This window comes from Eschrichtius robustus, chromosome 11 (assembly GCF_028021215.1).
Source record: "Eschrichtius robustus isolate mEscRob2 chromosome 11, mEscRob2.pri, whole genome shotgun sequence".
NCBI classification, from domain to species: Eukaryota; Metazoa; Chordata; class Mammalia; order Artiodactyla; family Eschrichtiidae; genus Eschrichtius; species Eschrichtius robustus.
The window spans coordinates 4,288,965-4,311,630 of record NC_090834.1 but is presented as its reverse complement, the minus strand read 5'-3'; the positions used below and the strand labels follow the sequence as shown (position 1 = coordinate 4,311,630).

Sequence of the window (22,666 nt, the reverse complement as noted above, 5' to 3'; positions counted from 1 at the left end):
GGTTTGATTTCGTAAGAAAATGGATTTTTTCTACTTGGGATTTTCTGAAATGCCTGGGGCTTAGCACATTTATAATAACCATTTGGTAGTATAGAAATGGGAAATGGGAACTTCCAAGATTCTCACCCTGGCTGGCAGAGGTGAGAAGGGTATTTGGGGTTTGCTCAGAGCTCATGGGCAGTAATTGCCCTTTTTTCTTTGCTAAGAAATTTTTTTTTCTTTTTTTCTTTTTAATATTTATTTATTTATTTATTTGGTTGCACCGGGTCTTAGTTGTGGCACGCGGGATCTTTAGTTGCAGCATGTGGGATCTATTTCCCTGACCAGGGATCGAACCCGGGCCCCCTGCATTGGGAGCGTGGAGCCTTAACCACTGAGCCACCAGCGAAGTCCCACTAAGAACTTTTCTAGAAGCAGATTCCTATGAAAATTCTGTCTTGGAATCTCATATTTTCAGAATTTGCTTATTCTGTCCAGGCTTAGCAACAGAACCTTTAGAACCCTTGTGATAGTTGGCTAACCAGTCAGAATCTTGGATCCTTTGTCTCTCTGAGTTGGTGGTGATGATGGTGAAAAGATGGAGAAGAATATGATGACAATCATTGCTACCCATCACTAAATATGAGGACTTCAATTTATTCTCTTTCTTTATCCTCACAGCAACTATACGCGAAAAACGCCTAGTTTACAGATGACAGCACTGAGATTCAGAGGGCTTGCATAATGCCCCAAAGGCAGAGGCACAGCAAGAGTTCAAACCTAGATCTGTGCAACTTCAAAGCTTATAGCCTTAACCGCAAAACCATTGTACAGTTGTATTCCAGAGACAGGGTGATTGATGCACATCCCCAGCAAAATCCTAGGACACATCGTTCAACAGAGTACTGAGAACCAGGTGCCAACACGAATCCACTAAAGACCTCTCACACCAAACTCGTCTGGTTTCTTCTCTTGATGAGGTTACTCACCTGATAGACCAGGAGACCGGCTGGAGATGGGATTTCAACAGGCTTTGAAAAATGTAGCTTTGTTTTTACTACACACACAACTAAAAATCATAACGGGACTCATCAGGTTGTTTACGTTTTGCATGACTCTTTCCAGTCTTTGCCACATGCATGGGTTTTATCTAGTGTGTTCCTGTACATGTACTGTTTATATTCTGGAAGGCATATCAGCCTCCTATCTGATGGTCACGCTGGAGGGCCGGGGACTGGAGGAGAGTCTGGTCTGGAGGGTGGTGTCTGGCTGAGCAGCTGGGCCTACGAGGGTCCCCCCGTGCATCCAAGTCCTTTGGGGCGGTGGCCTCGGGGCTGCCCCTGATTCCCTCCTGTGTCATTTCTTTTTTTTTCTTTTTTTATAAATTAATTTATTTTATTTATTTATTTTTGGCTGCGTTGGGTCTTCGTTGCTGCGCGCGGGCTTTCTCTAGTTGCGGGGAGCAGAGGATGCTTTTCGTTGCGGTGCCCGGGCTTCTCATTGCGGTGGCTTCTCTTGTTGCGGAGCACGGGCTCTAGGCATGCGGGCTTCAGTAGTTGTGGCACATAGGCTCAGTAGTTGTGGCTCGCGGGCTCTAGAGCGCAATGTCAGCAGTTGTGGCACATGGGCTTAGTTGCTCCGCGGCATGTGGGATCTTCCCGGACCAGGGCTTGAACCTGTGTCCCCTGCATTGGCAGGCGGATTCTTAACCACTGCGCCACTATCGAAGCCCTGTGTCATTTCTTATCTAGTAGCAACTCTGATGAAGTCTTGGAGGTTTGCTTCTCAGCTCTGTCGATGACACCCTAGTGGGAGGGAAAGGCCAGTACCTCGGATGACTTAATCATGAGTCAGAAGGACCTGGGCTGCCTGCAGGAGAGACTGCTGAGAATAGCACTGTGTCCGGCTGCCTTAGGGGTAAGAGCGCCACCCTGACAGCAGACGCAAAGCCTCCATCCTCCCACAGCTGGGACGTGAGGAGTCAGAGGGGTGAACAGGGCACCGCAGCAGATCCAGAATTTTGAGCTGACGAAGCCAGGCATGTAATGGGGCTCCCTAAAATGTAAAGTAAAAACTTTTCCCCCTCCCCGATATTTTTATTTGTTTATACTATTTTTTTTTGGCTGTACCCACGAGGCATGCGGGATCTTAGTTCCCGGACCAGGGATTGAACCCGGGCCCTCAGCAGTGAAAATGCGGAGTCCTAATCACTGGACCACCAGGGAATTCCCTAGAGAGACATTTTAATAACTTGGTATTGCCTATGCATATTTTCTAAAAAAAGTTGCTTTCTTTTTTCTGATTATTAAAGTTAGGAAAGGACTTTTTATTTTATTATTATTTTTAAATTTTATTTATTTATTTATTTTTGGCTGTGTTGGGTCTTCGTTTCTGCGTGAGGGCTTTCTGTAGTTGCGGCAAGCGGGGGCCACTCTTCATCGCGGTGCGCGGGCCTCTCACTATCGCGGCCTCTCTTGTTGCGGAGCACAGGCTCCAGACGCGCAGGCTCAGTAGTTGTGGCTCACGGGCCTAGTAGCTCCGCGGCATGTGGGATCTTCCCAGACCAGGGCTCGAACCCGTGTCCCCTGCATTGGCAGGCAGACTCTCAACCACTGCGCCACCAGGGAAGCCAGGAAAGGACTTTTTAAAGTTTGAGCAATACAGAAATACACACAGTGAAATTCCTCTGAAATTCTCTTCCGCAGGTTTTATAACCCCTATAAATAGTTTGGTTTCTATTATCCCACAGTCTTCTATGCATGGACTAATACTTAATGTGGATATTAATATATATGTGTACACGTATTCTTCCCCATATGGAATCATGATGTCATTCCTATTGTGCAGCTAAAGACAGGGTTGTAATGAATTAATTCATCACACGTTTATTACAAATCTTAACCCATGCTAAGATTGTGGGGCAAGACGCAGCCCCCTCTCCGCTCCCCCATCCTTAAGGAGCAGATGATTGACTTTGAGGGACTGAGAGACTGGGATGCGGGTATGTTTGGGGTGATCGGGAAACTGGAGGATGTCACCCCACTAAAATGGTGGGGCTGGGGCTTTCCTTGGGAGCATCTCAGAGGAGACACCTAAGCTGAGTCTGGAAGGGTGGGAAGTGCCCAACAATTTGACTTTTTTTTTTTTTTTCATTTAATATTGTATCTTAGAGAGTTTTTCCATGTTATTTCCTACTCTTTGAAACACCGCTCTTGCTGTGTAAACTTTCATCAGGTGGATCTGTCATTCTGTATTATTATTATTTTATTTGTATTATTTGTGTGTGCTAATTGACTGTGTTATTGGACAATTGATGGAAACAGAGTGATGGCGGAATGAGGGAGGAAATTGACGAACAGCCCTCATGGGGACCTTGCTGGGCAGGCCCTGTTTGGATTATGCTGTTGAATTCTGGGTTCCGTGTCTGAACGGGAATGTTGCTGCTGTGCAGATGGCCAGAGGTTCAGAAAACACTTTGAACCGTTGAGTTGAGCATTTTAGCCAGAGAAAGAGCAGACCCAGAAGAGTATTTCAGGAGCCTCCCTGAGCTGGAGGAATTAGGCTGGTTCTGTCTCAATGCTAATGTGCGGAGCTATTGTGATGCCAATCACCCTCGGGGGAAGGGAGAACTTTGTAACGCTTGCCCTAACTGAAAATACTCTTTGCCCCAGAAAGGGTGGCCCTGGGAGGACGGAGATGCAATGACGTCTAAACTGTTTCGGCTCTGAGAATCCGATTCCAAGGACACAGTTCTCTCCTCTCTCCCGTCCTTTGACTTCTGTGCACAGGTTGTAATTGTGGATTGGGGCCTCCAGGCGCCCTCCCCTGGCGACGGGGCTTTCTTGTTTGCATATTCAGTGCTTTCTCCCAAACAGCTAGATTTGTAGCTGAGTGAACATTCCTGGGAGCTACTGAAAAGGTGGAAGAGGCGTTTCTGAACATAGTCAATTCCTGGAGGCTGGTGTGCTTTGGGTGTTTCCACTAACTTCTTCAGATCCCTGGGTCCAGCAAGGCAGCCATTAAAAAAGGCTAAAAGGTACCATGGAATACTACTCAGCAATAAAAAGGAGCAAAGCATTGATGCACGATGCTCCAGGGAATTTTGCTGAGTGAAAAAAGCCAGCAATCCCAAAAAATTCTATACTGGGTGATCCATTTATATAACATTTTAAAAAAAATTTATTTATTTATTTATTTATTTATTTATTCATTTATTTATTTATTTTTGGCTGCGTTGGGTCTTCGCGGCTGCACGCCAGCTTTCTCTGGTTGCAGCGAGTGGGGGCTACTCTTCGTTGCCGTGCGCGGGCTTCTCATTGTGGTGGCTTCTCTTGTTGCGGAGCACGGGCTCTAGAGCACAGGCTCAGTAGTTGTGGTGCGAGGGCTTAGTTGCTCTGTGGCATGTGGGATCTTCCCGGACGAGGGATTATCTAACATTTTTGAAAGGACAGTTTTAGGCTAGTGGCTGGCGGGGCAGAAGGGAAGTGGGAGGGATCCTTGCGTTGGAACTGTTCAGAATCTTGACTCTTGGTGGTTACAGGAACATACACCAGTGATTAAATCGTATGGAACTTAATAGTTACACACAAAAGAGTACAAGTAAAATGGGAACTCTGAATCAGATCTGTGGGTTATATCAATATTGTGGTGTTATAATGTAGTCTTACGAGATGTCACCACTGAGGGAAACTGGGCAAAGTGTACAAGGGATCTTGGTATTATTTCTTACAACTGCATTTGAATTTACAGTGATCTCAGCAAAAATGTCAATAGCTAGAAAAAGCACTAGCCCATGAAATCGGAATGTGGGCTTGGTGAAAAGTCAAGAAGAAGGATGAAAAGAAGTTACACGGTACTGCCTTCACCTCTGTCTTGTTTAGTTTCTTTCTTGTTTAGTTTCTCGTTTCTTAGTTTCTTAGTCTTGTTTCTTGGTTCCTTGTTTAGTCTCTCCGGTTTAGCTTCTGGGGGAACCTGCGTGGTTGTGCCCCTGCGGGCAGATACTTCTGCTCCCGGTCAGGTGACGGGGGCAGGAGAAAGGGGCGTGGCTGCCCCAGGAAGACGGCCTCTGGCCAGAAAAGACAGGGCAGGTGCAAAGTTTGTGGGATCAAAGAGACTGGCTGGGTTTGGGGGTGCTGCTCTGTTACACAATCTTGGAGCCCATCTGAGATGGAATTCTCTGGTTGGAATTACAAAAGAGGTTGTGCCCTGGGGGAGCATTTAACTGAGGACTGGGAGAGGGTGAGACCGGGAGGGCCTAAACTTAGATGCCTCGGTATCGGGTATAGCAGGTGACCGGGCTGGCTGACACCAGAGAGCCTGGGGGGCTATCAGCAGATCCCTGGGGTGTGGACTGAGCATTCTCTCCCCTTCTAGGCGTGGACACAGGTCTGGAAAGTTGCCTGGGTCCTGGCACCTGCCTTGGGTAGGCTACCTAATTCTGGCTAGGAAGAGAGAAGTCCTTCAGCCCATCAATCAGTCAGGTTCTAACCCTGGGCAAGGTCAAGGGAAGAGGGTACGGGGTAGAGAAGCAGTACAAAGAGGAAAGTGGGGCAGCCTGACCTCCTAGGACTGCCTGTCTGCCCTCTGTGGCTGGGGGGTATCATTGATGCCAAGGGTCTGAGGGAGGTGAGGTCCCAGGGAGAAAGACTGTGGACCAAGGTGGTCCTTGAACGCTTCCTGGAGGTGCTTGGCCCTGGGCTGTGTCCTCAGGGACAGGCTGGGCTTGGGAGGTGGTGACAGGAGCAGAGCCTTTCAGTGGCAGGATGGCGCCAGCCTCCTGCTTCCTTACAGCTTTGGGGGCCTCCTGGCTGGGGTCAAGGTTAGCACCCGCAGACCAGTGTTGAAGGGGTGGAAATCCACCAACTCCAACCCCTCATAAAAGAAAGACGAGGCTTGTATCCACGGAGTCTGGTTGCAGGTGGTGTGGTGCCAGTGCCACAGTGGTATGGGCCGGGGGGTGGGGGGGGGGGCTTGGGCAGTGCCAGGAATCGGGAGGGGACACAGACATGAAACCTGCAGGAGCTCGACGCCAGCTGGCAGAGAACCACCGGGTCCCGGGCCGACAGTGCCCGCGGTTGGCTGAGTCAGGCCCCTGGGGCTTTCCGTCCCGCTCTGACCAGGTGTGCAGAGTTTTGGGTTATTTTATTTCCTTCAGTCGGAGCTATTGGCTCTGGGTCAGCTTTCTGTTCTCCTTGGACTCACAGATCTACAGGTAATTCTGGATCCTCCTTAGGGCCCCGCAGCCTCACCCAGGTCCTTCTTCAGGTCCTTCTTCAGGTGGGGCAGCTGAGGACAGTAACGAGGTTGAAGGGCAAGGGTGAGAGGTCAAGCAACAAGAAGGCAGAGGGCTTTGGGAGTCCATCACCAGCTGACCGGCCTTGGCTGGCAGTATGTATCTGCAGAAATCTGCTGGCAGCCTCCGGGACTTCTGGATGATGCTTATAACCTATCGTGGGAAGGTCCTGGGCGCAGAAGCCAAGTCCAGCGCCTTGCGCAGATACCTTGCATCCCAGGTGGTTGCTTAAAATAGGCTGACTGAAACTGACACGACCCAGCTGGCTCCTGTCACTGCGGCGGGGGGTGGGTGAGCCAGGCCAGCAGCCCCCTGGGAATGGTAGGCGGCAGCGTATTCTCACAATCTAGTTCTCAAGAATGACCTGGGACACAGGTTAGACTTGCGGACCCCAGGGCTCTGCTCCTGCCGTGCTGCATTGGAATCTCCTGGGAGAGGGGCTGGGGAATCTGGATGCTGAGCAAGCACTGTGCTTCTTTTATTTATTTATTTATTTAATTTATAATTTATTTTTATTATTTATTTTTAATTTTTTGACTCTGTTGGGTCTTCGTTGCTGTGCGTGGGCTTTCTCTAGTTGTGGCGAGCGGGGGCTACTCTTCGTTGGGGTGCGCAGGCTTCTCATTGTGGTGACTTCTCTTGTTGCGGAGCATGGGCTCTAGGCATGCGGGCTTCAGTAGTTGTGGCACATGGGCTCAGTAGTTGTGGCTCGCGGGTTTTAGAGCGCAGGCTCAGTAGTTGTGGCACACGGGCTTAGTTGCTCCGCGGCATGGGGGATCTTCCCGGACCAGGGATCGAACCCGTATCCCCTGCGTTGGCAGGCGGATTCTTAACCACTGCACCACCAGGGAAGTCCCATCTCTTATTTATTTTTTATCGTTATTTTTCATGGCTAGGCAAGTCTGGAGTATGCTGGAGTGGTACCATCAATGGGAGTTTCCTGTTTCTTGAGAATCTGGCTTCTTTTGGGATCAGATGCCCCGGGCTTGTGAGTGGGTGGATTCCGACATGGGTTTCTTTTCCCTTCTCCTTTGTTGCTTCGATCATCCTGTGATGAGCAAATCAAGTGTCCTTTCTGTGCTCATAATTTCGCTGGGCCAGGACTGCTGTGGCCACAGGATAGGTGAAGTCGCCACCCTTGGGAGCCTGCATATTGGCTGCACGCTGCCCACAGCCTCTTGAATTTTTTTGTGGGTGCTGACTTAACTGGAGAGAGTCCATCTAAGTACAGGGTCCCTTCATAACCAGCAGCTTGAAGAAGGGGCCTTTCTCCAGTTTCACCCCTGGTATCTCAGTGCTACGCGTTGTACTGTTCTCAGCGTCTCCCGGGATGACACACGCAGTGTAAAGTTTTGGAATCCACTCCTTGCTCTGTCGTCTCCGGTGGCCTTGAGCCCATGCTGAGTTTCTGGGGACTCTGGCCAGGATCTGATTCGAACTGGCATCGGGGAGTGACCACGAGAGTCATGCTGGCTTTGTCTTTCCTCTTGAAAAGAAAAGCATCTTCGAAGTGCCGTGGAATTGGCCCTCACCTTGGAAAACCATTGCAGGTGCTGAGACTGTGCTTTCTTGCTTGAACCATCTCAGGGATATTTTATGGTCCTCATGACCACGGTGGCGGGATGACATCATGGAATTGAAATCCGTCCCAGCTGGTGGTGGGTACACCGAGTCACGGAACCGGTGAGCGGAGAGCGCCTGCCACCAGTCCACGGCAGAGTTGGACGTGGCACATGAAGCCAGCCACCCTTGTCTTCGTCTCAGGTCGGTGTCTCCAGCCAGTGACATCACCTCTGTCCCTTGACCTTGATCCTCTGCTGCAGAAGCACATCACCAGACGTCAGGTGAGGGCCTTTCGTGGCCCCTCCCAGGACTCTCGGCCACCTCTTCAGTCTTCAGCTTCATCCCCTGCCTTCCCGGCAAATCACACCCAACCTTGGCCAAATGAGGAACAGTCTTTAAAAAGAGAGCCTGGCATGAAGATTTATTTCTTCTCCGTCTGCTTTGACTGAAATCTTGTGCAGACTTTTAGATCGTTAGTATTGTTTTTGCTATTTATAAACGTGAACACTTACCAGTAGCTTTTCTCCCATGAGGACCGCACTGAGCTGCCAATGCCACCTTCCGGCTTTGGATCTGCTGGTCCCTGGAGCCGGTGGAAGAGCGGGCCCTGGTGAGCGAGTGGCTGGTGCCAGGCCATCAGTGTGCGCTTGGGGAACCAGGTAAAGGGTCCTCGCCAGCATGAGGATTCTGTGGTTGACTTGGACACAGTTTTGCTTGCTAAGCATTTAGCTTTCAGCCCTGGTGAGTTTCGTACTTAACAGGAGTAGGGTGACCACAAAGGTTTTTCCTATAGCATCAAATAAAATATGCCTTTTCCTTTTTACCTTCTATAAATTAGTTTTTTGGACAACCACTGACCTTGGGGAGGATATGCGTCATTCGCACTAGTGTGCTTAAACCAGCAGAAAGTATGATATTTTCCAGGGCTTATACGTCTCCCCTCCTGGATTTTTGGACGGTACTCCCTCTATCCCTCCAGGAAGTTGGGTGGGGATGGTGGTGATCTGATTTGCCCCTGCACCCCACCCCTTGGGTTCTCCCCCTTTGTCCCTTTGGGGCTTCACTCTGTGTGCACCCCTGATGCCTGTCTGTCCTCCAGGAAGTCATCCCTTGCTCTCTTGTCCGAGCTGGACTTGAGCCAAGATCTAACTTGAGCTGGCCAGGGAGAAGAGGCCATGAGAGTTGCATGGCCTGTCTCTGTTTGTGGTAGGCCAGCACCTGCTTTACAACACTGTGTTTTGTATGTGCACCTGTAAACGTGTTACTTTTACGAAAGAGAGGACAGGCGGAGGCAGGCACCAGCATCCTCCCTCTTTTGTTGGCTCTGCAGCCTGTAGAGAGACGGTTATGTGTAGGGAGAAGGTTATGTTTTCAATTAAGCCCGAACGGATGGGAGCTCCCTGCCACCTGCTCCCGGGGGCTACCCAATCCCGTGCATCCGTGAAACCCCGACGAGGGTTGGTGTGGCTTGTCCCGCTTTGCTGCTTTACTGGATTCACTCCCTTTGTGACTTTGGACAGGTCACTCCCTGTCTCTCAGCCTCAGTCTCCTTATCAGTGAAAGGACTGGGTTAGGCAAGATGATCTCTAATATGCGTGAAAATGGAGCCAAGAGTAGGGTAATAAAAGGAAGTTGTCTAGTTACTGATTAAACAGCATCTCTGGGCTGAGTGGAGCCTGGTATTCACAGTGAAGGGACGACCAGGGCCCTGCCTATGAGCCGGCGCCACAGCTGACAACTTGCTCCACGGCCAGGCTGGGGTGGCCCTTGGCCTCCGCTGTCCATGCTGTTGGCCACCTTCCCCTTCCCAAGGAGTTTGCTTTCCCATATCCCAGAATACTTGCTCCCTGAGTCCTGGAAGCTGACCACAGGGAGGTAGAAAATCAGGATCAAATCTGGAGCTGCCGCCCAGTGACTGTGTGATCTTGCAAGGTCACCATTTCTCCCTGCCTTTCCGTAGAACGGCAGTGAGGGCACCAGTCATGCATGATTCCAGGATTGTTGTGAGGCTTGGGTAAGAAAACAGTTGTGAAATTACCCTGTACATTGAAAATAAACATATTAAACTATTATGTTACGTTTCTTCCAACACATATAAACATAGACACACAGGGACTTGAGAGTCTGCCTGCCAATGCAGGGGACACGGGTTCAAGCCCTGGTCCGGGAAGATCCCATATGCCGTGGAGCAACTGAGCCCACTTGCACCACAACTGCTGAGCCTGTGCTCTGGAGCCTGTGAGCCACAACTGCTGAGCCCGCATGCCACAACTACTGAAGCCCGTGTGCCTAGATTAAAAAAAAAAACAAAGAACAAAAAAAAACTTACACAGTCTGCTCAGAGAGTCTAGCTAAAGCCTTACTGTTTTTTCATTTTCAAGTATGATTAGACAACCAAGGACCATTGGACATTTAAAGCAAACCTATAGCCTAGAAGGGCAAAGACAAGATTCTGAAGATAATACAAAAACAAGCAAGTTTGTATCCTAAGAAAGAACAAGGAGGTAGTGCATTCATAAAATAGAAAAGACTGCTCAAAAAAGAACCATCTAAGGATAAAAGTCACTCTTGGAAATGAAATATATAATTTTTTAAAATTAAACAAACATTTGGGGACTTCCCTGGTGGCGCAGTGGTTAAGAATCCGCCTGCCATTGCAGGGAACACGTGTTCGATCCCTGGTCTGGGAAGATCCCACATGCCGCGGAGCAGCTAAGCCCGTGCGCCACAACTACTGAGCCTGCGCTCTAGAGCCGCGAGCCACAACTACTGAAGCCCGTGTGCCTAGAGCCCGTGCTCCGCAACAAGAGAAGCCACCACAGTGAGAAGCCCGCGCACCACAATGAAGAGTAGCCCCCTCTCACCGCAACTAAAGAAAGCCCGCGTGCAGCAACGAAGACCCAATGCAGACAAAAATAAATAAATAAATTAGTAAATAAATAAATAAATAAAAACATTTGTTGCCTTTTTAGTAAATCTCGAGATCCGGTGATGTAAGTCCTCCAGTTTTATTCTTTTTCAGGGCTTGTTGCATTTCTATGTGAATTTCAGAAGCAGCTCATAAGTTTCTACAAACAGCCTGCTGAGGTTTTGATCAAGATTGTATTGACTCTGTAGGCACATTTGAGGAGAACAGACATCTTAACTCTCTTGAGTCTTCCAATCCATGACACAGGATATTGCTTGATTTATTTCTGTCTTTTAAATTTCCTCTTACCAACGTTTTGTATTTTTCAGCGTGCAGGTGTTTTGCATCTTTTGTCAGATTTTCCCAAAAGTATTTCATATTGTTGATGTTATTGTAAGGGTTTTTGGGGTTTTTATTAGTTTTAATTTCCAATTGGTCATTGTTAATGTATAGAAGTACAATAGATTTTTAGATACTGATCTTATATCCTGCAACCTTGCTAAACTCACTTATTATTTCAATAGCTTTTTTGACTTACAAAGCTGCAGTAATGGAGACAGGGTGGTATTAGCATACAGATAGAAAAAGAGGTCAATGGGATATAATAGAGTCTGGAAGTAGACCCGTGTATAAATGGACAACTGATTTTTGACAAAGGTGCAAAGGCAATTCAGTAGAAAAGGGATAGTCTGCACAACAGATGATAGTGGATATCCATATGTAAAGGGAAAAAAAAGAAAAAAGAAAAAAAAAGAACTTTGATCCATACCTTACACCATTAAAAAAAATTTTTTAACTCAAAATGGATTCTACACCCGAATGAAAAACCTAAAACATTAAAACTACTGGAAGAAAACATAGGAGAAAATCCTTGTTGCCTTGGGTTATGTAAAGATTTCTTAAATACAGCCACAAAATCAGAATCCATAAAGAAAAACCTGATAAATTAGACTTCATCAAAATGAAAAACTTCTCTTCTTCAAAAGACACAGTCAAGAGAATGAAAATCCAAGCCACAGACTAGGAGAAAATCTTTCAAAGTATATATATCTCATAAAAGACTTGTAACCAGAATACAGTAATAGGAAACTAAGCAAACCAATTTTAAAAACTAGGCAAAAGATTTGAAGAGGTAAGTCACCAAAGAAGATAAACAGATGGCAACCAAGTATCTGAAAAGATGCTCAACATCATTAGTCAGTAGGGAAAAGGAACTTAAAACCACAGTGAGATACTTCTATTAGAACAGATAAAATGTAAAAGACTGACCACATCGAGTGTTGGATAGGATGTGGACAACTGGATTTCTCACACACTGCTGATGGGAATGTAAAATGGTACAGTCACTTTGGAAAACAGTTTGGCAGTTTCTTAAAGAGTTAAACATACAGCTGTCATACAAACTTGCTATTCCACTCAAGGTATTTGCCCAAGAGAAATGAAAGCATATATCAGTACAAGGACTCATACAGGAACGTTTATAGCAGCTTTACTTGTAATCACCCCTACCTGGAAACAACACAAATATCCATTAACAGGTGACTAAGTAGACAAATTGTGTTATATCCATTCAGTAGGCTACTACTCAACGCTGGAAAGGAATGCACTGTTAATATAATAAACATAATAACACAGGTGCATCTCATATGTTGAGTGAAAGTAGACAGTAAAGAGTACATACTGTTTAATTCCGTTTATATGAAGTTCTAGAAGAAGCAAACTAATCTTTACTGATGGGAAGCGGATCAGTGGTAGTTTGGGGACGGGAAAGGGAATCGGGAAGGAAAGGAGGGAAGAGCCAGGAGGAAACTTTGGAAGGTGATGGATAGGTTCATTACCTTGATCATGGTGATAGTTTCATGGGTGTATACATATGCCAAAAATTGGTACACTTTAAACATGTACAGTTTATTTTATGTCAGTTGTACCTCAGTGAAACTATTTTAAAAATTCCATAGAAGGTTTATGAGAGTAAGTTTTTTTAAAAATCCCAAAATAGAACTAAATGACAAAGAAATGTAAAATATGAGAGAGGGGGAAAAATAGCCAGATAGGCGTGTAGAGGATGTACTCCTTTAAAAACATTTATTTTATTGGACTAGAGTTGATTTACAATGTTGTGTTAATTTATGCTGTACAACAAAGTGACTCAGTTACATATATATATTCTTTTTCATATTCTTTTCACAGAATATTGAATATAGTTCCCTGTGCTATACAGTAGGACCTTGTTGTTTATCCATCCTGTATATAATAACTTGCATCTGCTAATCCCGAACTCCCAGTCCAACCCTTCCCCGCCCCCGCCCCCCCCCCCCATCTTGGCAACCACAAGTCTGATCTCTATGTCTGTGAGTCTGTTTCTGTTTTGTAGATAAGTTCATTAGTGTCGTATTTTAATTTTTTTTTTTTATTTTGGCCGCGCCTTGTGGCTTGCGGGATCTTAGTTCCCCGACCGGGGACTGAACCCGCGTCCTCAGCAGTGAAAGCGTGGAGTCCTAACCACTGGACCACCAAGGAATTCCCATGTGTCGTATTTTATTTTATTTTATTTATTTTTTTTTTTAAACATCTTTATTGAAGTATAATTGCCTTACAATGGTGTGTTAGCTTCTGCTTTATAACAAAGTGAATCAGTTATACATATACAATATGTTCCCATTTCTCTTCCCTCTTGCATCTCCCTCCCTCCCACCCTCCCCATCCCACCCCTCTAGGTGGTCACAAAGCACCGAGCTGATCTCCCTGTGCTATGCGGCTGCTTCCCACTAGTTATCTGTTTTACATTTGGTAGTGTGTATATGTCCATGACACTCTCTTACCCTGTCACATCTCACCCCACCCCCTCCCCATATCCTCAAGTCCATTCTCTAGTATGTGTCGTATTTTAGATTCCACATATAAGTGATATCATATGGTATTTGTCTTTCTCTTTCTGACTAACTTCGCTTAGTATGATCATCTCTAGGTCCATCCATGTTGCTGCAAATGACATTAATTCATTTTTTTATGGCTGAGTAGTATTCCATTGTATAAATATACCATATCTTCTTTATCCGTTCATCTGTGAATGGACATTTAGGTTGTTTCCATGTCTTGGCTATTGTGAATAGTGCTGCTATGAACATTGGGGTGCATGTATCTTTTCAAATTATGGTTTTCTCCAGATATATGTCCAGGAATGGGATTGCAGGATCATATGGCAACTATTTTTAGTTTTTTAAGGAACCTCCATACTGTTCTCCATAGTGGCTGCACCAATTTACATTCCCACCAACAGTGTAGGAGGGTTCCCTTTTCTCCACACCCTCTCCAGGATTTATTATTTGTAGACATTTTGGTGATGGCCATTCTGCCTGGTGTGAGGTGTACCTCATTGTAGTTTTGATTTGCATTTCTCTAATAGTTATTGATGTTGAGCATCTTTTTGTGTGCCTATTGTCCATCTGTATGTCTTCTTTGTATATTTTGGAAATTAAGCCCTTGTCAGTCATGTCACTTGCAATAGAGGATGTACTTTTAAGCTTTGGTGTTCTGAAATTTCAACATGGTATCTTTTGTTATGTGTGCTTTTTCATTTATCTTTCTCACCATTCAGTGAGCCCTTTCAATCTGAAGAGACATACTTCTCTTTGGTGCTTGGAAATATTCTTCTAACATTTCTCTGATAACATCCTCTGCCAGACTCAGGAATTGGGCTCAGGTATTTATGGAAGATAGAGGTGAGACAGGGAAGGGCATTGTTAGAAATCCCCAGAGCCCCACCTCCATCCCAAACAAAACTACTCCTACCCATGAGTCCCCCATAAGGGATGGGAAATTGATTTCTCCAGACTTGAGGACAGCAGGTGCCAGAAGGCTGAAGTGAACGGGAAAACAGTCACAGGTCTTTTCTCTCCCATGTTCTGAATGGTAGTGGCTGGGTTTAAATCACCCCACCCAGAAGATTAGAAAACTATTCTCTGCAGTAACTAAACCATCCCATAGAAAAGGTCTACACAGCCTAGCAGTTGGGAGTGCCCAGTGAAATATCTGGCTAGCCACTGAATTGTGGCCCAAGGTGAAGCCACCTGTGGACAAGCCATGCCCACAGAGCTTCTGAACAACCTTTAGGACTTCATTCCTAAATATGAGTAAACAGCCACACATCCTCAAGCATTTGAGGAAAGTCTTCAACACGAAAGAGAAGGTCAACAACAGAGAAAAGTTACTCAGTAGAAATATCAGGATGAGAAGATTTTGCCTCCAAAGTTCATAAAATAAGAAAGAACTCTTGGAAATGAAAGTTTTGATAGCAGAAATGAAAAACTCAATAGAAAGATTACAAAACAAGATGGATAAGTAAAGCAGAGGATCAGTATAATAGAACTTACAGAAAGAGAAGAGAGAAAATGCAGGAGAGGACATAATCTACAAAATAATACAAGAAAGTTCCCCAGACTGAAAGATATGAGTTTCCAGATTCAAAGGGCAGGTGGAGAGCTCAGTGTAGTGAAATTTAAAGACCCAGTTCAAAGCATTTACTCAAGACTTTCAGAGAAAGACAACAAATCATGAATAGAAAATAATGGGGGCTTCCCTGGTGGCACAGTGGTTGAGAATCTGCCTGCCAATGCAGGGGACACGGGTTCGAGCCCCGGTCTGGGAAGATCCCATATGCCGCGGAGCAAGTAAGCCCGTGCGCCACAACTGCTGAGCCTGCGCGTCTGCAGCCTGTGGTCAGCAACAAGAGAGGCTGCGATAATGAGAGGCCCGCGCACCGCGATGAAGAGTGGCCCCCACTTGCCGCAACTAGAGAAAGCCCTCGCACGGAAACGAAGACCCAACACACCCATAAATAATAAGTAAATAAATTAAAAAAAAAAAAAAAAGTAGAGGAATTTAAACAAAAACTCCTAAAGAAACTCAAAAAAAAAAAAAAAAGAAAATAATGGATTTGTACTATTATCATATTTCTCCAAAGCACAATTAGAAGCTGGAAAACTTTGGAGCCTTCAAAATTCTAAGTGAAAATTATTTGAAACTTATAGTCCTATACCCAGCCAAACCATCAACAAACATGAGTGCAGAATTAAGGTCCTTCTAAACATGTAAAGTCACAAGAAACGTCCCTCTCTGGAAACTACTGAAGTATGTGTTCCACCCAAATGAAGTAAGCCAAGAGAGATGAAGACATGGAATCCAGGAAATAGGGGTTTTAACACAAGAGGGAGTTGGGAGTTCCCCGGTGGTCCAGTGGTTAGGACTCGGTGCTTTCACTGCCATGGCCCCGAGTTCAATCCCTGGTCAGGGAACTAAGACCCTGCAAGCTGTGCAGTGCGTCCAAAAAGACAAAAACAAAAACAAGACAAAACAACGACAAACCATACACACAAGAGGGAGTTGAAGGAACTTCCCAGGATGGTGGTGGAGGAAGTTCCAGACAGCAGCTGTGGGAAAGGACAGAGTGCCCCCAGGAGGAAAATGAAAGGAGAGGTTCTTTGAGAGACTTTATATGTGGAAGATTCGAAGAACATTGCAGTGCTCTTAGACTGTATGGAATGACTTGGGTGTATGTTAAAAAGAAACCCAAGTAAATGAATGTTCACAGCAGGAAAAACAACTCAGTTGTAGTGAGAAGGAAACAATAGTGAACAATATTTTCAAAGGCTAATAATGAAAACATACAGTATGGATATAATTTTTTTTTAAACTTTAGCCCCATAACTATTGGGAGGATGGGTGAGAGACAGAGAAGGAAGGACATCGAAATCCACCCTATCATAATAGGAAGTCAGCTGATTATATTTTATATAGATGAATCAAGAGTTACTGGTATTGGCATATTACTTAATAATATGGAGACAAATTCCAGAACAAGCAGCTTGGAAACATTTTAAGTGCCTCTGGGCTGTGTTTTTTATTTTCTTTTTAAAAATTTATTTCTTTTTGAGATGTAATTGACATAATAAGATGTACACCATGTTGATTTGGTACATTTATATATTGTAATATGATTACCGTGGTAGGGTTAGCTATGGGATGTATTTCTGTGTTTGATATTAGATAAAGTCACAAATATAACCAATTAGGAAACTAAAGTTAGAGAAACGAGTGTCCAGATGTGGCAGGAGTGGGGAGAATCTTTCACAACAGTGAGTAAATAGGTAATGTTTGAATGTGACAAATCATGAAATGGCAGTTCAAGCACATCATTTACAGTTATGAGGTTAATACCAAAACACCAAATCTGTAAACTTAAACATGGCCACATCTGTGGAATTTGGGGTGGGGCTACTGCTTTTATTACACACCCTGTTGGAGTAGGTATGAGGCAGTTAACTCTAAAAGGGCCCAGCCCGGGACTTGCCTGGTGGCGCAATGGTTAAGAATCCGCCTGCCAATGCAGGGGACACGGGTTCGAGCCCTTGTTTGGGAAGATCCCATATGCTACAGAACAACTAAGTCCGTGCGCCACAACTACTGAGCCTGTGCTCTAGAGCCCGCGAGCCACGACTACTGAGCCGATGTGCCACAACTACTGAAGCCCGTGCGCCTAGAGCCCGCGCTCCGCAACAAGAGAAGCCACTGCAGTGAGAAGCCCGCGCACCACAACCAAGAGTAGCCCCAAGCCCACGCGCAGCAACAAAGACCCAACACAGCAAAAAATAAAATCAATAAAATTTTAAAAAACAATAATCATAAATGAATAAAAGGGCACAGCCCCTCCCTGGGTTTAGGGCAGCAGATAGAGTGTGCGCCAGAGGGCGGAAAAGTTGCCAACCTGTCATCGCGTGCTGCAGACACCTCACCTGCCCGCCCGTACTCATGCCCCCCTCTTCCTGGAGACCCCCTGCCATCCTGTTTGTTGGAAGTTTTGTTTGTTTTTCATGCTCTTGGGTCTGAGCCTGGGTGTGGATTCCAGTAGAGACCTGGCCTTCGCAGCTCACCTTGGGGTCCTGGACTGGGAGACTTCAGGCTCAGAGCAGAGTGACTTGTCCTGCAGTGGCACGGCAGAGCTGCCCAGTTTACTGCCTTTTTACTTTTGGCCGGTTAAACATCGGTGGAGCAAGGGTTGGGGTTAGGGCGTACAGCGCAGCTTGCCCGAGGCAATCCTGGCCCTGGGCTGGGCCCTCTGTCCCCACATCTGGACACCCTCCTGCGTCAAAGATGATTCATGTAGCTGACAGCCTCAATGACTGGGTTCAGATGGGCTGTTCGCTTCCCTTTTATTGAAACTCACAACTCTTAAGCAGCACGTGCCTGGGGGTGCATGGAGGGAAGGCCACTGCTGCTTCCTCCTGGCTTTTGCTTCCTGGGTGGAGCTGACAGTGTGGAAAGGTTCTGCCCGAGCCGGGCTGGGAGGCTGCTGAGGCCGGGGGTTCTGACCGGCAGTGCACTGATCTCTCTGTTCAGAACATGAATGGCTTTGAAGAAGGCGTGGAGTTCCTGCCGGCCAACAACACCAGGAAGGTGGAGAAGGGCGGCCCGCGGCGGTGGGTGGTGCCGGTAGCCGTGCTGGCCAGCCTTCTGGTGCTGTCCCTCATGGCAGGGCTCCTGGCGTGGCACTTCCAGCGTGAGTGGACCCTCCTCCAGGGGCCCACCCAGGGCCGCCTGCTGTGAGCGGGAGGGAGGGAGGGAGGGATGGAGGGTGCGGTTGGGGGGGAGGGAAAGGAGGGCTCCTCCCACGGGGAGGTGATGGGGCTCAGGGCCTGCTCCCCCGGGGCGGCTGAGGGCAGCTGTGACAGTGGGGGGACAGGAGGGCGTGTGTCCCTTCCTCTGACCACCGTCCTTCGCTGGTCCCTCACAGACCGGAACGTGCGGGTCCAGAAGGTCTTCAATGGCTACCTGAGGATCACGAACGAGAACTTTCTGGATGCCTATGAGAACTCCAGCTCCACTGAGTTTGCAAACCTGGCCAAGAAGGTGAAGGAGGCGGTGAGTCCCATCCCTGGGCAGAGCCCAGGCCCTGCTGTCGGCTCTGGCACGCGCACCCTCGCCCAGCAGAAAGGAGGCTCCCCTCTGCTCCCAGATGCCTGGGCTGGTGTGTGATGTAGGCTCCCGGGCACCTGGGAAGGGGCCCCGGGTCCCAGGAGGGAGGGAGCAGCCTGGGTGGGGGGCCGGGGTCATGGGCGCTCTCTGGACCCCCGTCAGCCTCCTCTCCTTCCCTCAGCTGAAGCTCTTATACAGCGGGATCCCTGTCCTGGGCCCCTACTACAGGAAGTCAGCTGTGACCGCCTTCAGGTGGGTGCTGGAAGGCCGGCGGGAAGGCGCTGCTGTGGTGCAGTGTCTGGGGCCTGCGCAGTCATGAGGCCGCGAGGTCCTGCCTAGAGAGCCAAGGCCCCAGTCCTTGTCCTGACTTTACGTCCAAAGTACTTTTGCTTTTGCTGGTCTAATTGAATCTTTATGGGTGCTGCGTGGCAGGTGGCATTGTCAGCCCCTTTCAAGTTCAGGAAACAGGCGCAAGGAGCTGTGCCTCCATGTGCCCAAGCTAGAGGTAGAACCCAGACTCCATTCCAGGCTTTTTCCCGCTCCTGAGCCTGAGCTGCACTGCCCCCCGCAACACAGCACGTCTGGTTGGGCGTGAGGCTGGGAGAGGGAAGGGCCCAGGCCTCTGGCTCAAGGGGCCAGCAGGTGGGTGGGCGTACCGGAGCCTGGGGGCCGGCCCGGCCTGGAGAAGGTCTCTTGGTGAGGCCCCTCGGGAGGCTCTTAGTCCTGCCCCGTCTTCAGCGGGCGCCGGGGAGGGGTGGGCCCCGGCGCCTCAGGCTCGGCCCTCTCTCCCCAGCGAGGGCAGTGTCATCGCCTACTACTGGTCGGAGTTCAGCGTCCCCAAGCACCTGGTGGGGGAGGCCGAGCAGGCCCTGGCGCAGGAGCACGTGGTCACACTTCCACCCCGGGCCCGCGCTGTCAGCTCCTTCGTGCTGACCTCGGTGGTGGCCTTCCGTGAGTGCAGGGGCGCCGGGGCGGGCATTTGTCTGGCCTGGGGCAGGCCCTGGACCGTGGCAGGGGGAGCCAGCTCTCCCAGAGCCGGTGCCCAGGAGAGGAGACTGCCTGCTGGCCGGGCACCTCCCTTTAGGGCAGTAAGGAAGCAGGAATAAGGAAATAGACATGTCAGTAAATGCTTTATTCTCCCTCTTGTTCTTCAGCCACTGACCCCAGAACAGTACAGAGCACCCAGGACAGTAAGTATCCGCCCTCCTCCCAAAGGAGAAGCGGGGGGATGTGGCCAGATGCCCCTCCAGTCGAGGGGGTCCCCCAAAGTCACATGGTGCTGATGGCCAGCACATCCCTCTGCCTTTCCCGGGCCATGAGAAGCCCGCTTCCCAGTCTCTCCCGGGTCCATAGCAGCCTGGGACACCTCAGAGGGGCCAGGCCTGGCTGCCTCTCCACCTCAGGCGGGGGTCCTGGTTGTTCCCCGCGTGGGCCTGCCCAGCTCTCCCCCATATCCTCTTGCCCCACACAGACAGCTGCAGCTTTGCCCTGCACGCCCGTGGCAGCGAGCCGACCCGCTTCACCACGCCCGGCTTCCCCGACAGCCCCTACCCGTCTCACGCCCGCTGCCAGTGGACCCTGCGGGGGGACGCTGACTCCACACTGAGCCTCACCTTCCGCAGCTTCGACGTCGCGACCTGTGACAAACGTGACAGTGACCTGGTCGCTGTGTATGACAGCCTGAGCCCCGTGGAACCCCGGGCCGTGGTGCAGTGAGTGTCCTGGGCGAGTGGAGGTGGGCAGCGGGAGCCTGGCGGCTGCCCATGGTAGGCTTGGGCCTCCAGAATGACTGCAGTGGAGGCTGGAGGTTCAGGCCACTGCCAACTTGCAGGCAGCAGGGAGCAGGCGTGGCGTGGTCCTCGGCCCGAGCCGCAGGGGAGCACCTCAGAGGTGACTGTCAGCCTTGGCAAGGATGCCGGAGGCCCACGGGTCCCTAGATGCTGGGCACTCCTTCACCTGTCTTTTACCTGCCAGAGTGGAGGTGCCACCTGCTGTTGTATTTTTCTTCCTTCCTTCCTTCCTTCCTTCCTTTCTTTCTCTCTCTCTCTCTCTTTCTTTCTTTCCTTCTTTCCTTCCTTCCTTCCTTCCTTTCTTTTTTTCTCTCTTTCTCTCCCTCTTTCTTTCCACGAGACTTGTGGGATCTTAGTTCCCCGACCAGGGATTGAACCCAGGCCATGGCAGTGGATGTGCCGAGTCCTAACCCCTGGACCGCCAGGGAATTCCTCCACCTGCTGTTGTAAATGAAGGTCTCGTTGTTACTCAGCGATAGTGAGGTCAACAGTTGAAAAGATAGTTTGTTACTCACAGTTCCCGAGAGGAGGGACCACACAGGGCCATATGGGGAAGCACCAGGGTCATCAGGAGGCAGAGGGGGCTGGAGGAAAACGTGGGCAAGAGCCTTTGTTGTAGATTCTCCAGGAAAGGCAAGGCAAGGCAGGGCAGGGGAGCACCTTCGGACCGGCTGGTTTGAATAACTCCAGCGGGCTCTGGGGCCTAGGGCTGTCTCCAGTCGTCTGGTACCTGGGTGATTAGGGCAGGTGGAGAGTGGCCCAGAGCAGGAGAACTCCACAGAGAAGGTGTTGGGGTATGGGCTCTGGATTGGTTAGTCTGCATGTGCAAGTCTCACCCTAGTCTTTACTGTCTCCAGGGATTGGCTAGCCTGGGGGGTGGGGCTGCCTTTCCAGGGTGAGCAAGCCCCAGGTATCAAAGCATCAGGGTTATAGTAAATAAAAAGGCATAGATAGCAGGTACACACTACTATATATAAAATAGATAAACAAGGATCTCCTGTAGAGCACAGAGAACTATATTCAATATCTTGTAATAACCTACAGTGGAAAAAGTCTGAAGGAATATATCTACGTATAACTGAATCACTTTGCTGTACACCTGAAACATTGTAAATCAACTGTACTTCAATTAAGAAAAGGCATACTGCACCTGCTGAGGGTGCCGAGGTGAATCGGAGGCTGCCGGTGGGGGTGACCTGCCTTCACTCGGTTCCCCCTGTCGCTCCCAACTCAGTGGACCAGAGCCTTCCACTGCTGTCTGTGGAAATGAGCCGGGCAGACGTTTCACAACTAATAAGGGGCTAAACTTCAGGCCCAAACCAGGAGGGAGCCATCTGCCGCCACAGCTTCACAGCCAGGACTTCGGTCTAAACACCCTTTTCATGCAGGGTTTCTTTCTGTTTCTCTAACTGATTGACTGTACAACAAATGAATACCTGGTCCTGGGCGGCAGAGTGGAGAACAGACAAGTACGAAGAGGACAGACGCCACTCATAATCTTACTGTCTGGAAATAATCGCTGTTAAATGTGTGTTGCACATTCTTACAGAATTTTTTGCTATGTGTATGTTTGTGTATTTATTTAAAAATAGGATTATATGGCACACTTGGTTTTGTTATGTGCCTTGTAAAGATGACGTATGTTATGATGATCTTCCCAGGTGAGTAGTGTGTCTCTGACTGTCACTGGTAATGGCTGCAGGCCGTGGCGTTGGTTAGTGCACATGACACGCCCTTTGGCCGTGAGGCCTCTGGAGCCTGAGTGCTGAGTCTGAATTTCAGTCCTGCCACATTTTTTCTTTTTTTTTTTTTTTTTTTTTTTTTGGCTGTACCATACAGCATGTGGGATCTTATTTCCCCAACCAGGGATTGAACCCATGCCCCCTGCACTGGAAGCACGGAGTCTTAACCACTGGACCACCAGGGAAGTCCCCTGACACTTCCCTGGTGGTCCAGTGAAGTGGACCACCACTTTTTTTTTTGAGGGGGGGAGATTTCTTTTCTCCATTTCTTTATTTATTGACTCATTTAAATTTTTAAAAATTTAAAAATTTGTTTTATTTTTAAATTTTATATTGGAGCATAGTTGATTTACAATGTTGTGTTAGTTTCAGGTGTACAGCAAAGTGATTCAGTTATACATATACTTATATCTATTCTTTT

At 48.3% G+C, this 22,666-nt stretch overlaps 1 protein-coding gene across 1 annotated transcript in view; it reads left to right on the top strand.

Moving 5' to 3' along the window:
* The window catches only part of ST14 (ST14 transmembrane serine protease matriptase), a 40,669-nt gene that overhangs the window by 4,819 nt on the left and 13,184 nt on the right, over window positions 1-22,666 (top strand). Inside the window, exons 2-7 of the mRNA XM_068555139.1 lie at window positions 18,138-18,297; window positions 18,532-18,659; window positions 18,895-18,965; window positions 19,507-19,664; window positions 19,868-19,903; window positions 20,185-20,425. Of these exons, the coding sequence (XP_068411240.1) occupies window positions 18,138-18,297; window positions 18,532-18,659; window positions 18,895-18,965; window positions 19,507-19,664; window positions 19,868-19,903; window positions 20,185-20,425 (794 nt within the window). The remainder of the gene's footprint in view (window positions 1-18,137; window positions 18,298-18,531; window positions 18,660-18,894; window positions 18,966-19,506; window positions 19,665-19,867; window positions 19,904-20,184; window positions 20,426-22,666) is intronic.